We start from the raw sequence: 14,862 nt of genomic DNA on the forward strand, positions 1-14,862 counted from the left end.
ACTTGTATTTCATTCATCAAGCTTTTATACACGTTCAGTGTTTCGCAGGAGATGAGAAAGTCCATTTGCTTGGATCCTCACAGAAGATTTCAGACAGCTGATGAAGGTACAGAACAAAGTGGTTTAAGAAGGCTTTGTTCCAGCAGTGCATAGATGCCACACAAACGTTTGTGTACTTATTTATTGGTTAACTTGTGTGTAGACTTGTTTATTTATATATAATGTTTGTGTTGTTGTCTGTGTTGTGTGTAATGTATGTCGAGACGGATGTCTCTATTGTAAAGCAAGTCTACCTACGGCTACAAATAAAAGTAACATAAACCACTTTAATATGCTTTGACAACAATACTGGTTTCATAAAAGCACAGCTCAGGTTGGCTATTGCTTCAATGCATCAAGGTATTACTTTAATAATTTACATTATAATACATATTCCACAACAATCCTGCTTGAAAAAAACAACACTACGAAAGCAGCAAACCAAATAATAAAGCATCCACATGGATCCAAAAGAAGTCTGGTCCAGTACTTACTGGATGACCGATATAACATTGAAACTGAATGGATTTTAATGGCATGTGTCCGATTTGTTGTTGGCATGTTCTAATTTCCGAATTCAATACATTGACAGCTAACCAATGAAAACAATCAAACTCATAATATTCTTTATGTGCAGAGAGAGTTCATTTTTTAGCTTCAATCCTGCATGAGCTGCTTCTCGGGAGGTTGAACCCAGGTTGTCACGTAAAGCAAAGTGCCGTTGGCGGTGGGAGAGCTGGTGGAACACGGCCTCAGGCCCGTTGGAACCCGTTCAGTCACAAACAGAGCCTCTGCAGCTCTGTGTGCTTGGGCTCTCCTGAGCGCCTCTTCGCTCCCTCAGCAGCAACCTCTCTTCGTGTCGTGGCCGGAGGCCTTCTCTAAGTTCGCACAATCGGATTCTGTGGAGAAAATGATTGTTGGGAGTTTTATGTTCCCCCTCGAGGCTTATCTTTATGGAAATACCTGCCTGATGGGAGCCAAGTCATTACTTACTGATACTACCTCCATGTCCAATGCGGGCCGGGGGCCCACTCTCCATGTCCTTCAGAACACACTTCTCAAAGGCCAACGCTGCCACCCTGAAGAAAAAGCTCTGCACGTTCTCCCCTGGAAAGGAAGTTTCTCGTTGTGTTCATGTGGTCCATACTGATACATCTACATACAACATGGACAGCGTTGAGCTCTTGTGTTTTCTTTACCTGTTTTAGCAGAAACAGCCCAAAACTCTGCTTGCATTTCTGCTGCTATCCTGATGGCGTCCTTTTCTGTCCTCTGTCTTTCATCTAAAGGCTTAAGATCAAGACAAGTGGGCACCAGAAGATTGTTTGAGGAAATCTGCTGAATATAACTTTAATATAAAATGTATTTACCAGCAGGTCATTCTTAGTTCCAACCAAGAAGATGAAACAGGAGTCAGGTTCATTTTCTCTCATGGCCTCCTCCAACCATCGGCTATGAAAACAAAACAACGCTACGTGACTATGATACACATATAATGATAATAATAAAAATTAAATAATAAACCCCTTATAGCCATAAGCCTAAACAACTGGGCTACTGTTTGAGGTTTTCCAGGATGTCTGATTATAGATATGTGGTTATTATCTATTATGTTCGGCTGTATACATAAATTCTGTCAGTATATATAATATTTCATTTCAGTTGTTATTATTATTTTATAGTTTTGGTCATCTCCCACAGTACACTGTGCATGCGTGACGTGACTGCCTTCAGACGGGGCGAATTTATAAATGACAGTTAGAACGTTCTGTCACAACGATGTTGTGTTGTGTTGTTAGGTATCATCACGCTTTTGTTGGTGGGTGTACGGAAATCCTTGACCCTTTCCTAGTGGGTATACGGCGTACGACCTGCAAGCTGGCCGCGGCTGGAACACCTCCCTAGGGAGGCGCCCAGGGGGCATCCTCACCAGATGCCCAAACCACCTCAACTGGCTCCTTTCGACGCAAAGGAGCAGCGGCTCTGAGCTCCTCGCGAATGGCTGAGCTTCTCACCCTATCCCTAAGGTAGACGCCAGCCACTCTCCTGAGGAAACCCATTTCGGCCGCTTGTACCCGCGACTTAGTTCTTTTGGTCATGACCCATCCTTCATGACCATAGGTGAGGGTAGGAACGAAGATTGACCGGTAGATCGAGAGCTTTGCCTTCCGGCTCAGCTCTCTTTTCGTCAGTAAAGCGAGTGCAATACCGCCCCCGCTGCTCCGATTCCCCGGCCAAACTCCATCTTCCCCTCACTCGTGAGGCCCCGAGGTACTTGAACTCCTTTAATTCGGGTAAGGACAAGTTCCCTGGCCGGAGTAGGCAATCCATCGGTTTGAGAACCATGGCCTCAGATTTAGAGGTGCTAATCCTCATCCCGACCGCTTCGCACTCGACTGTGAAACGCTCCAGTGAGAGTTGGAGGTCACAGACAGAAGATTTCATCAGGACCACATCATCTGCAAAAAGCAGCGATGAAATCTGCAGCCCCTGGAACTGTAGTCCCTCCTCTCCCCAACTACGCCTCGATATCCTGTCCATGAAAACCACAAACAAGGCGCAGCCCTGGCGAAGGCCAACCCCCCACCGGATCACCTCCGACTTACTGCCGAGTAACACAGCTCTCGCTTTGGGCGTACAGGGATAGGATGGCCCCAAGCAAGGGCCCCCTCACCCTATGCCCCCACCAGCACCTCCCACAGTTTCTCTCGGGGAACCCGGTCATACGCCTTCTTGAGCCACACCACCACTCTTTTGGCACTGTCCCAGACTTCCACGCAATGTCGAAGAGGCGTGTCAACCCCCCCTACATTAATCAAATATTTTATTCCAAAACGGTGCTTTGATGTTTTTACAAGTGTAGAATAAGCCCAATGACGGTGTTAGGAACAGACGTACCGTGTATGATCCAGAGACTTAATGTCCGCCATGTCAAAGGCTGTGATAATAACTGGAGGAGAAACAGGAAGTTTAGCATTATTAGTTTACACCAGTTAACCGAGCATCAAACCCACAACCAGACGCGTCTCACCTTGAGCACCTCTGTAGTATGCAGAGGCGATGCACTTGAATTTCTCCTGCCCAGCAGTATCCCAGCTATTTAAAAGAAGAGGCTAAATGAATAGAAGTACTTGATAGATACATGTTTGTAGAAATAGGATTTAAAATCAAAAACTTACATCTGAAGGGAGAAAGGTATTCCAGAAACCTCAAACCTCTCAATTTCAAAGTCTACGCCTATGGTGGCCTTGTAGTCTCTTTCGAATACATCTTTACAAAACCTGCAAAAAAACAAAAGCTAATATTTTATCCCTCAGACACACTCACACAGATGTGTTTATCTTTGGTTCCTTAATATCTTATTGTCTTTTTCATGCAATCAGTGAGTTCCAACAAAGAACTGAAAAGAGCATAATTTAATAAAATCACTTGCGTACTCTGTGCAGACAGTGTAAGAGATCTGATCTGAAGTCTGCTGCTCTTTGGTTCAAGTACCTGTTAATCAGGCAGGTCTTCCCGACATTAAGGTCTCCAACTACCACCACTTTTGACATTCTCTGCCGGTCCCACCTTTAAAGAAGACAACAGACACTTAACCCGAGTGAGATTTGATTGTTTTTCATGGCATGTTGGAGCAAAGCTAAGAATGAGCACTCAAAGTGGGAAACTCACGGCTGATGCCGAGCGGCTCCGTCCTTGAAGCCCACTTTAGCCCGAATGTCCCAATCTGTCCTCAGCTGCAGAGCGGCCTCAGGTGTGTAGCACTGAATAGAACAGGACCATATATTAGTGACATTTATTCAGCACAAAGTTCAACACATGTTCAACACAAGATCAAGTCAACTGAGCTCTCCAGCTTGTCCTCATAGGAGAACCCTCTTTATCATCAGTGAAAGGTTCCACCCAGGACCCCCTACGGGAGGCTCCACCCAAAACTCTCTCCTGGTTTGATCCAGAAACGTTCCACCTTCTAACGTTGCAAACAAGAACCCACAAGGAGGCCCTGCAAGTACCCATTTATATTCCCTTTATGTCCCATGATTTCTACAAACAAAGAGGAATCTCAATGGTTTGTGCCGTGTCTGCTAACTAACCTCTGCAAAAATAGGGGCGAGCATATCATTTTACAGTAAAGTTGTGTTTCAAGATTAAGTATCATATTTTAGACTTTAGGATCTTTTAAATACCGATTAAGATGAATATACAATCAGGTTCATTATTACAAATTCCAAAAGTCAGCCATTCTTAGTTATTAGAATATGACATAAACAGCAACAAGCAGATGCTATAACATATATATATATATATATATATATATATATATATATATATATATATATATATATTAAACTGTCAACAAAACCCTTTGAGACTTTTTGAGACGATGTAGAGACAAAGCGCAGTTCGATAGCTGTCTGCCACAGCCTGTGATTGAGTGCTGTGATCTGACACATTTAAACTAAAGTAAAAACTCACAGGTTTCCAATAAAATGAACATCTGGTAGTCTGCCGTGTCTACCGATTTCACCAGTGATCTCACAGTGAAAGACGGGAGTCTTTCTTGGAACTGGATGAAAGTGGAACAGACATTATTGGACATAACAGGCCGTACCTTGGGGAACTCACTGATGAGCCTGTCTCTGCTGATGGGAATCATCCCATTCCTGTTCCCCTGCATGACGACCTGAGAGGGGAAAGAAGCAAGACGCTCTGATACCAAGCACTCTACATACGTATCAACATTTCTGCATCCTTCCTCAAGCCGATTGAAGCAGCAGGTCCCACATCGTGGGTGACATCTAGCTGCATTGCATTACACAACGCGCACAATGTGAAGACACACACAGTGTTCATGGGTGACAACATCAGTTTCATACCTCTCATTGTACGATGAGAGCAATACTAGTCACACTGTTCTAGAGACGCTAGTGGGGCTGCAGCATCATGAAGTTATCCAATGCATGACCGGAAGTAGGGGGACTTTGCCTTTAAAGTAAAAGCGTATTATCAAAATTCGAATTCATATTTTAAAGAAGAGGGTAGGGAAATACATACAGTATACGTGAATTAATCATTAACATGTATAGTGTGGTTTTAGGTGTTTTACATTTCCTCCACTGACCCCAAAAACGGCTAAGCGTTTTAGTGTGAAGGTCCTAAGCGGAAGTCACATTCTGTCCCGCTCTGACGGCGACAAGCCGAACACACAACCATCGTCTCCACAGCACGAACCTTATGTTTCGCAGGTGGCGTCGACTCTTTCTCCTCAACAACGCCCGCTGTTACTGTTGGTCCGAACTACGAACACCGGACATGACTTGTACTCACCGCGGATGGAATATCGGGAATCTGTCCTGCGGTTCTGTGAGGTCGCCGCGTGCTGCTGTTTGATGAGTGGCTTGTTTCCGTGACAACGGAACAGTGCCGGCGAGGTCACGTGGTGTTCCGACCTAAATGCAGGGGCCTTTACGAGGCCCTGAAGACCCCCATTAAAGCGAATGTATATTTACTACAACGCGTTAATTAAATAATAATATGTAATGCACAAAGTATGATGACTGAGATATAAAACAGGCAGTTTGGACGATTATGTAAGAAATACAAACAAAATGCATTAAATGCCACCTGTTATTGCTGCATCACACGTTAAAATGGTTTAATTAATATTGCTCACACAGCTAGTGTGTTAATGTAGCGTCTGGACAACTGTATGTGATACATCTTGTTTGTGTTAAAACATTTTAATTGTAAATACATGTTTTTGAAAGCAACCTGTTGCACTTTATGAACATTATGACTTTTATAATATTTCAAAGTGAAATGTATTGTTGTTGAAGAGTAAAGTAGGATTAATGGTTAAAGATTAATGCACCCCATAATTGTACTCATGTACAGGGTTTACGTGAATTCAGTTTCATTGTTACCCCATTTACCCTTCCAAAGTCCTTCCCTGTTTGAGTTCACCAGTTCATATCAAAGCAGTCTGTCAATTTGCACCACCTTGTGGTGTAACAGTCTACAATGTGTCAAATGAACACATCCAGCCTGTGACAGAGTGTGTTTTCCAAGTTTCTTGACTAATCTTTAGCGAAGCAAGCATCTAATAAGCTCAGTGAGGGTAAAATTGGGTACTGACGTCACCAGTGTGTCCCGGTGGAGCGCTGCTGTTTTTTGAAGGGTTCCTCTGGACTGAGAGTGGGACTTCTATGGGATTCTGAAAAAGGTCTCCGAGCGGCGACTAAATAGCTGACTATTTGTTGGAATGCATTAACGATGCATTCCAAGTATTGTTCTTCGAATCTTTATTCTTCAGCTTCTTCTTCTATTTCTTCCGCGGCACCTTTCAACTCCTTCACACTTTCAGCTATTTAAACCGTTCAAATATTAAAATGTTCAGCTCCTTTCTGGCTTGAGGGCTATGACTTTTCAGCTTTCTACCTCTTATGCTTGAATTTATATAAATCAATAATCATTAATATTTTAACATGGTTTTCAAATGTTTGCTTTCAAATCCTCCTAAACTTCTTCAACTTTCAGATTTTTCAGCTTCGCGAATCTTTCAGCTACAGACACCATTTCAACTCTCAAATGTTCACACAAGTCTCAACTATTTTATGAAAAAAACTGCTTCTTGATATCTATTGTACTTTTTTCATAATCACTGATTATGTTTCACTAGTTCTTCGCTCCGTTTCTGACTTTTACATGAGTGTGTATTGCGTCTGCTAGAGGGGGACCTCGCAGGCTAGAGTGTGGGGCATCGCAGGAATCTGGTTAAAAAAATATGGAACTTCTGTCCTTGCAGCCAAAGTATACACTCTAGAGGCTTCATTTCTTCAGATTAATGAGGGTATGGTTGTGCTGATTGGATTAATGTGTTCATGGAATCCCAGAGTTTTTTAGTTTTGGCGCAAGGAGTGTTTGAGTGACACAACCTCTGCCAAAAGCCCCATAGGCTCCAATACAAATCTGCCGACATATTTCTCACAAAAATCCACAAGGTACACGTTTTGTAAACGGCCATAGGAGCCGTATTTATTACCGGACAGACATAAAAAGCACATCCACGCGTTCGGTAGAGTCTTGGGTCTCATACAAACGCCGTATTTTTTAGATAGCTGTTATAGTTTTGCGCTGGTTCCCATTTGTTTGAGGTGTGGATTCTGTGTAACTCGCTGTCCTGTGTCTGCCCTCTTGCAGCCGCACAGGTGCGCCGTTGTCGTGGTTACGAGCACTCACACGCTGCAGGATCTGTCTGTGGCTCACAGCTGCTCCTTGTGACCTGATTAGTGGAGTCACATGACGCAGCTATGCTTTCTGTCAACAGACCAATATGATAAAGACACTCGCCCCCCCTCCCCCCTCCACCCTGACCTCTACTTACTGTTAATCACTCAGTCAGTCAGTCTGTCTATTTCTCCTCTCTCTCTCTCCCTCTATCTCTTCCTCACCACCCCTCCCTTCCTCACCCTCTCACCCTCCCTCCCTCTATCTACACCCCCCCACCCCACCCAATCCAATAATTTCAAAATAAAAGCCCCATGGAGGGAATTTTTACTGTAATGTTAGTGATGAGGCCTATTAATTAAAAACTTCTTAGTTTGAATAACAAACATTCTGTCTCCCAACCCCCCCTCACCCAATTCCATCATTACAAACTAAAAGCCTCAATGATTATCTGTACCTTAACCATGAAGCGGTTTCGTTGAAATACGCATTGCTCTTTCAAATACTACTATAACCACTACGAATATTACTAGTACCTCAGTAGAACTACAACTGATACTTCTACTACCATACTACTAGTATTTCTACTGCTATTAATACAACTACTACTAATGTTATTAAAAATACTACTATGGCTAATAGTATCAGTATTCCAGCTGTTTCTACTGCTATTGATACTAAACCGACTTCTACTGCTAGTACTAATACCCAAATTACAACTAACATTACTACAAACAATTTTAAACCTCTTTTTATTCATCTCAGCTTTTGTTATTTCTGTACTTTTTAAAATTCATTTAAGCTCCTGAGACTTCTGTTTTGCAATATTTCACATTTATTTCAGCTGTTTTCATTTCTGCTTTTTCAGCAAATCTATTGAAATTCCTTTCAGCTTCTCCCATTTCTGTATTTTCAGCTATTTCAAATTAATTTCAGCTTTTCTAATATCTTTTATTTCAGCAAATGTATTCAAATTCCCTTCAACTTTCTGTATTTTCAGCTATTTTTAAATATTCAGCAAATGTACTCAAATTCCCTTCAACTTTCTGTATTTTCAGCTATTTTTAAATATTCAGCAAATGTACTCAAATTCCCTTCAACTTTCTGTATTTTCAGCTATTTTTAAATATTCAGCAAATGTATTCAAATTCCCTTAAACTTTCTGTATTTTCAGCTATTTTTAAATATTCAGCAAATGTATTCAAATTCCCTTCAACTTTCTGTATTTTCAGCTATTTTCAAATATTCAGTGCAGCTTTCAGCTTTTTGCATTCCAACGCATTTTCAGCAGGAAATGCATTTTCTAGTACTATTCTAATTTTTAGTACCCACTCAAACGATATAATTTCATCTTTCAACATTTGTAGGTATGAGTCTCTGTGGCGCAATTGGTTAGCGCGTTCGGCTGTTAACCGAAAGGTTGGTGGTTCAAGCCCACCCAGGGACGAAGTTTATTTTGTGTACAGCTGTTCGTGTTTTGCACCGAGTAACAATCTCAGCTAATAAACATGACATTACATTACATGTCGTTTGGCTTACGCTTTTATCCAAAGCGACTAAGTGTATTTCAACTATAAGAATACAGACATAAAAAGAACAACAAACGAGAAAGGGCAATTTCATCAAATAAGCCGATCTACAAGTACAATTTTGTTGTCAAGGTAGAGTCTGAAGAGGTGTGTCTTTAAACCCAAAGGTCTCCTTTAACCCAAAGGTTACTCAACGGGAGTGTTTTCACACACTGAGCTGATAACGTGGACTTTGCATGACGTTGCAGTGGCAGAGGGGCACGCTCTCTGTTTGCCTGTGGGTGATCACATCATATAGTAAAGGAAAACACTGCATTGACACTGTTTACAATTCTTGAATTGAACTCAACTGAATCGTTGAAATGAATTATCCATTGTCTACGTAACAATGTCTACGTAAGTTTGTGGTTGAAACTTTATTAAGCTTCAGAGGAACATAATGCACGTCCAACGTCTCTGTGGCGCAATTGGTTAGCGCGTTCGGCTGTTAACCGAAAGGTTGGTGGTTCGAGCCCACCCAGGGACGTCACATATTTTGCTTTACAAACTAGTTATGCAACACGTATTTAACACACAGATAATGTTTGAATGAACCAATGTGAAGCCTCACGTGCAGGTTACTCTCCCTCTCAGACGCAATGCTCTATGCATGAACCGGCATTCTTGAATTTTTGGCTTCACTTCCGTGACGTCATCAGTCGCTCTGTACGAAATCTGCATAATCCCGCCCCCCGGCTAGGTTGGCTCACCCGCAAATAAAGCAAGACAGACAGGAGCTGCAGTTTGGTTTCATCAAGAAACTGTGTTCCTCACGGAAATAGGAAATGTTATTCGTATGGACCGTTAGAGGAAGATAACCTGAACAACAAGTGGCGAAATGTCATTTCTACTGCGATGCAACGGATCACAAAACTGCCAATTCATTTGTAATTTCACATCAAAAGGAAAATGGTTTATTAAACTACATTTGACTACATATTACTGTAACAGCAGACCACTTCAAGGGGTCTTTCAAATTTTATACATGAGCCAATTCATCTTAAATGCAATATTAGATTTAGAATTGATTGCAAATGGCAACAACTATCGAACACAATATAAGAAAGGCATTATATAATCGTCAACAACATGCTTATAAAGATGTATTCATTCACTCGTAAAGATAGTATAGAGTTACTTTATTAATCCCACCAGCGGAACATTCACATTTACAGGTCAAAAAATAAAAAATGAAAAGTAAGTAGAAAAATTCATAATTTATACAAAAGAAATAAACATTTTGACAAGATATGATAGGTAAAAACAATGAGAATACTTTACGACCAAAAAATATGGAAAATAAAGGTGTAACAGTGTAGATGTGTTGGAGTGTATGTGTGAGAATAAACAAGGCTTATGTTTGAACATCATACGTATGGTAAAAAAAAACCCTGAAACAATGACTACGTGGAAAATCAAAAACAGCCATTAAATGTCCTTTCAAACACATTTTCAACCTTTTCTGCAAGAACATCTTGGTGGGAAAAGTCGTTCCATAATTTGCATCTAAATCTCACCCAGAATTGCCCTTAGCGCTTCTAGGGGTGGAGGTGTGGAGATCTGAAGGCTGACCAGTTGGCGCACAGGTACAACTGTGCCAGGGCTCCGCCCCCTGATCCTACCACGGTCGGCGTCCAGGCTCCGGTCCCTTCGAGCAGCACATGTTCCGGGCGTGTTGGATCTTCTTGTCCCGACAAAGAAGCAAAGGCTCAACACATTCTGCCATTATAGATCGTACGTGGTAATCGATTTAAAGAAAGGCGTCGGGCTGCCTGCGTGCTGGGCCTCTCCCTTCCAACGCGAGCCATCATCCCGTGAGAAGCGGCCCCACTGCGCTCTGAAGGCCATGTCTCTAGACATTTGGTAGACGTCCCGACCTCCACACAGCTCTAGAGAAGTCAAGGGACTTGAGGGACGCAGAAGACACCAACTGCCACTGTAGAATTAAAAAAAACGAATTAAAAAAAAGGCAACCGGATGATTAAATCTCTTGCTTGTGTCTTCTTTGCTGTCATTGGTCCGCAACATTGAGCCTGATCACACGTAATCATATTAGACAACATCATTACAGTGACGATGGAGATGACAGTGAAGATAAAGCTTATTTCCTCATCCCCCCTTTAATAAACGTGTGTTCCCTGCTGTCCGTCCTCTCTGTGTGGACTCGCTTCTCAGTGAAAGCCTCCATTGACTCGGAAAACAAAGCAACGGTTGAAAGAGGAGCTGCAAGAAACTCACAGCGCCGCGGTAAGAACTTCTGTCTGTCTGAGACTTAACGTGCAAGTTTTAGAGATTTTTGCTTTACTCCACACACAAATTTACATTCAGATGTATTGTTATAACACCACATCCATTCATTATGTTTCTAAAGTCATGGCTTTAAATCATTTCTCATGCATATGAATATGAGAATCCATGAATTGCAGCATAATCGTGCTGACTAAAAGAACAGTCTGTATTATTTAAAAGTGGGCTTGTCTGAGGTACTAATCCAGTCTTACCTTCAGTGGATGGAGTCCCAGCAGGGCAGTGAAGCAATGAGCTAATAGAATAATCCTTTATTTGTCCCACAGTGGAGAAATGTGCAGGATCACAGCCGGAAAGAGACATCGGTAAAATGACAGAAAGTAAACAGTAAACGTAGAATAAATAAGAAAAAACGTTAAACACAACAAAAATGAAGACACGATAATGGGACTGAGGGGGGGTCACATTAGTTCACATGTAGAGCAGGAAATATCAAGTTTGGGCATCGCACAGTGGTACACATTGATGATGATGCTCCACATGAATGAATATTCGCAGCTTTTTTATATTTTGTAATCCTGCATAAAACGCTGACTGCGATTCTTTCCTTCATCAACTCAAGATTTGATAACTGTAACCCTTTAAACTGATACTCTATCATTTCTTTCTCACCAGAGATTAGTCTTAAAGGTACAAAAGGCTAATGTCACAAACACACACATACACACACACACAACATGGTGTCCTGGGCGCATGTGTGCCCGGTAATCTGATTTAACGGGATTAGTGAACGTGATCGCGGCTCACAGTAAGTGCTTGTTGCGACACCGTGTCCGGCTGCATGGACGCACATTCACACACTTGTTGGGCTTTGCTGTTGGCGCTTCCGTCTGCACCCGGTGGCCATGCTTACCCAGGTGTATTCTGGGTGTATTTTGAGGCCTGGCTGCTTTAGTTGTCTTTTGGCATCATGCATCAAATGTTGTGTAAAACCACTCTTTGTCAACTTTTTCTTCAATATGTGTGTGTGTATTATCTTCAACTACATTATTCAGAGCAAAGAGAGGAAAACCGTATGATGCTTAATTAGTGTGTGTTTCAATTCAGCCTTCTACTTGCAATAAGTAGTAATAAATGTTCTGCATATGATTTTAACCCGGTGTTGAGTACAATTTTCAGGTTCTCCAGCTTGTGTGTTCTTGTCTTGCAGACTGCGATCAGGATGTCTGGCCCCACCCAGGAAGTGGAGGAGTTGCCTGCCAATCACACAGGTCAGAGGCTGAGTAGATCACATGACTCCCTCTGTGTGATGTAGCTCCTGTCAATCATCAGGCATACATACAACTATACAATGTTTTACTGAGGCAACAACCCACGCGCCGACAACAGCACATCACATCCCAGCACGTCGTCACCAAGTTGCGTTTTTGTGTGCGTGTCTTTGTATCTGCAGGTCCAAAAGGCGTAATTAATGATTGGAGGAGGTTTAAGTTGGACAGCATGGACCAGACAGTCCCACAGAGCAAGAGAGAGCTGCTCAGACAAATGTCCAGTCCCCGGGAGGACGACAAGGAGAGAGTGAACAGGAAGGTGGACGGACAGACCCATCCCAACCTGCACACACACGACATACTAATTAATTAATTAATGCATACTCAAACACAAGTGCACAGATATTCACCAACAGAAACAAAAAGAGACGTTCAGAGACGTTCATGAGCTGACGGGAAGACAGACACCATCCATGAAACACGCACATACACACAGCAACTCTCTACTGCGTGCTGCTTTGGACGCAAATGCTGGTGCAGCAGTAACGTGTTTCTCCTCCACCTCCAGATGAGCGTTCAGGAGTACGACATGATCCAAGAAGAGGACGAACGCTCCCTGAAACACTACCGAAAACAGTGCATGCAGGAAATGCACGAGCGCCTGAGCTTCGGCCCCTCGTTTGAACAAGTGCACGAGCTGGAGAGCGGAGACGCCTTCCTGGAAGTCATCGAGAAGGAGCACCGGCTGACCCTAGTGGTGGTCCACATCTACCAGCACGGGGTCAAAGGTTAGCTCGCTGACTCAGTGATTTAAGTCGACACAAGCCAGAGTGGTCCCTCCGCTGCCGTCCGCTAACCGCTTGTCCTCCTTCAGGCTGTGAGCAGTTGAACTCCTGTCTGGACTGTCTGGCCTCCGAGTACTCCGGCATTAAATTCTGTCGTATTGATGCTGAGGCCACGGGCGCTCCGGAGCGCTTCTCCCCCGAGGTTAGTAAGCCAGAACCAGTTCGGAACCAAAAGCAGCACAGGAGAGGATGACCGTGATATTAGTAGTGACACTGGTTTAATAGTGATTTCATCATCAATTATACAGTTCACTGTGCTGTAGAAGTGTTTTGTTGTACTGCATCTAAAGACCTGTGAAGATCAGTCAAATTAGACTGATGACTGTGTGAAAAATTGACATTTTAAATGCAATTCTGACACGTGAGGAAACATCAATCCTTTGCGTTTCATGTGTTTACTGCTGCGTGACTCTGTAGCTCCCCTACAGATGACCCTGTTATCTGATATGTGATGATAAATCATATGATATAATACCCCGACATTTGACAGGACATGACCCGAATTGACATAATAACTGTATTCTGCAACAAAAACGAATTGTTTGACTGAAACCATAGCAGCATTGAATCGAACACCTCGCTATGGAACAGAATATTCGTGATGATTGTGACTAGATGAAAGCAGTATCCCTGTGACCACCGACTGGTCCCTCTCACCCACAGCCTGCAGATACATTTGTGTTCTTGTTCATCTCCCTCAAGGTTCTTCCTGCTCTGCTGGTCTACAAAGCTGGAGAATTACTGGGGAATTTCCTGGCTGTTACCAAACACTTCAATGAAAACTTCTTCGCAACGGACGTGGAGGGGTTCCTCAACGAATATGGCCTGCTACCCGAGAAGGAGTTCACAGGATGTCCTGATGATGAGGAGGGAGGGGACGTAGAGTAGTGAGAGAGGATCTGGAGATGGCTGGAGGAAGGGGTGAAAGGGTTTACTGTTGTGTAGGAGAGTGGATGAAGGGAGAGGACACAGGAAGAGGCGCTAGAAGAAAGCAGTTACATTGCATGGGCAGAAACACACAATAGTAAACACTCACCTGCACACACACACACACACACACACAACGCTGGTTGTATTTAGAAGCAGTTATGTGCAAACCACTGTGTCCCATCACAGCTCTCCAATAAAGGCTGGCATTACCAGAGAGCCGTGTGTGTCTGTCTGTGTGTGCTACATTGGACAGATCTCTGCAGCACTACGTCTGCTGCAATACATGGATTTATGTGTTTGTGGAGCGTTACCTGATCCTGAAGGAGAGTGAATCTACCAGGTCAACTTTTCCCCGAGGATCAGATCAACCACCAAGTTTCTCTGGTCTTGTTGCTGCTTTTTCACTAAATAATCTAAAAAGTAAACAAACCGTATGCCAGAAAATCAATCAAGGTAAGTAAACATTGAGTGTATTGTTATTTGGTAAATGCGCACTATATTTTTGGGGGCGTAATATGGACCCTTAAGACCCGTCTGCCATTCCAAAACCTTTAAAAGATAGGTAACCGGTGCAACTGGCCAATGGGGGTCGCCCCAACAGAGGGACCTCCCCTTGAGCTCCCCCCAAAAAGAAAACATAATATTAAATTACAAAAAAGTTAATATTTGTGTTTTTGAAATATGGAATGTAGCCAGTACTATTTTTCAATTATGATATCAGGACAGAATACATTA

The 14,862-nt window shown here is 42.8% G+C and overlaps 2 protein-coding genes and 2 non-coding genes across 5 annotated transcripts; 3 read left to right on the forward strand and 1 right to left on the reverse strand.

Moving 5' to 3' along the window:
* Nucleotides 1-385: 385 nt before the first annotated feature.
* On the reverse strand, nt 386-5,515 carry rab36 (RAB36, member RAS oncogene family). 2 transcript variants are annotated; one of them, XM_040171390.2, is made up of 11 exons: nt 5,368-5,515; nt 4,652-4,723; nt 3,712-3,803; nt 3,535-3,609; nt 3,219-3,320; nt 3,071-3,135; nt 2,938-2,989; nt 1,410-1,491; nt 1,239-1,329; nt 1,033-1,146; nt 386-938 (listed from the first exon to the last, which is right to left on the reverse strand). In XM_040171390.2, exons 2-11 carry the CDS (start codon nt 4,715-4,717, stop codon nt 877-879), a joined length of 801 nt encoding a protein of 266 aa, XP_040027324.2. In that variant the 5' UTR covers nt 4,718-4,723; nt 5,368-5,515; the 3' UTR covers nt 386-876. The 2 variants fall into 2 exon arrangements, with proteins under 2 accessions (XP_040027324.2, XP_040027325.2); XM_040171391.2 differs by lacking the exon at nt 5,368-5,515 and adding an exon at nt 4,917-5,025.
* Nucleotides 5,516-8,639: 3,124 nt separating this feature from the next.
* Nucleotides 8,640-8,713, forward strand: trnan-guu (transfer RNA asparagine (anticodon GUU)). The gene has a single exon. It is a non-coding gene; the product is annotated as a tRNA-Asn (tRNA).
* A 534-nt stretch (nt 8,714-9,247) lies between these two features.
* Nucleotides 9,248-9,321, forward strand: trnan-guu (transfer RNA asparagine (anticodon GUU)). The gene has a single exon. It is a non-coding gene; the product is annotated as a tRNA-Asn (tRNA).
* Nucleotides 9,322-10,477: 1,156 nt separating this feature from the next.
* LOC120816079 (phosducin) lies at nt 10,478-14,341 on the forward strand. The gene is made up of 6 exons (XM_040171394.2): nt 10,478-11,081; nt 12,292-12,352; nt 12,535-12,671; nt 12,921-13,140; nt 13,227-13,339; nt 13,900-14,341. Exons 2-6 carry the CDS (start codon nt 12,304-12,306, stop codon nt 14,083-14,085), a joined length of 705 nt encoding a protein of 234 aa, XP_040027328.2. The 5' UTR covers nt 10,478-11,081; nt 12,292-12,303; the 3' UTR covers nt 14,086-14,341.
* The last annotated feature ends 521 nt before the right edge of the window (nt 14,342-14,862 follow it).

Source organism: Gasterosteus aculeatus, chromosome 3 (assembly GCF_964276395.1).
Source record: "Gasterosteus aculeatus chromosome 3, fGasAcu3.hap1.1, whole genome shotgun sequence".
NCBI classification, from domain to species: domain Eukaryota; kingdom Metazoa; phylum Chordata; class Actinopteri; order Perciformes; family Gasterosteidae; genus Gasterosteus; species Gasterosteus aculeatus.

Excerpts from the sequence above, each read along its gene's own strand:
- rab36 (XM_040171390.2), bottom strand. The coding sequence starts at position 4,717 with ATGCAGGGGAACAGGAATGGGATGATTCCCATCAGCAGAGACAGGCTC. Across the intron at positions 3,804-4,651 it reads TCATCAGTGAGTTCCCCAAG|TGCTACACACCTGAGGCCGC; the intron begins GTACGGCCTGTT and ends TGTTCTATTCAG. Across the intron at positions 1,330-1,409 it reads GAACTAAGAATGACCTGCTG|CCTTTAGATGAAAGACAGAG; the intron begins GTAAATACATTT and ends CTTGATCTTAAG.
- LOC120816079 (XM_040171394.2), top strand. The coding sequence starts at position 12,304 with ATGTCTGGCCCCACCCAGGAAGTGGAGGAGTTGCCTGCCAATCACACA. Across the intron at positions 12,353-12,534 it reads GTTGCCTGCCAATCACACAG|GTCCAAAAGGCGTAATTAAT; the intron begins GTCAGAGGCTGA and ends TTGTATCTGCAG. Across the intron at positions 12,672-12,920 it reads AGGAGAGAGTGAACAGGAAG|ATGAGCGTTCAGGAGTACGA; the intron begins GTGGACGGACAG and ends CTCCACCTCCAG.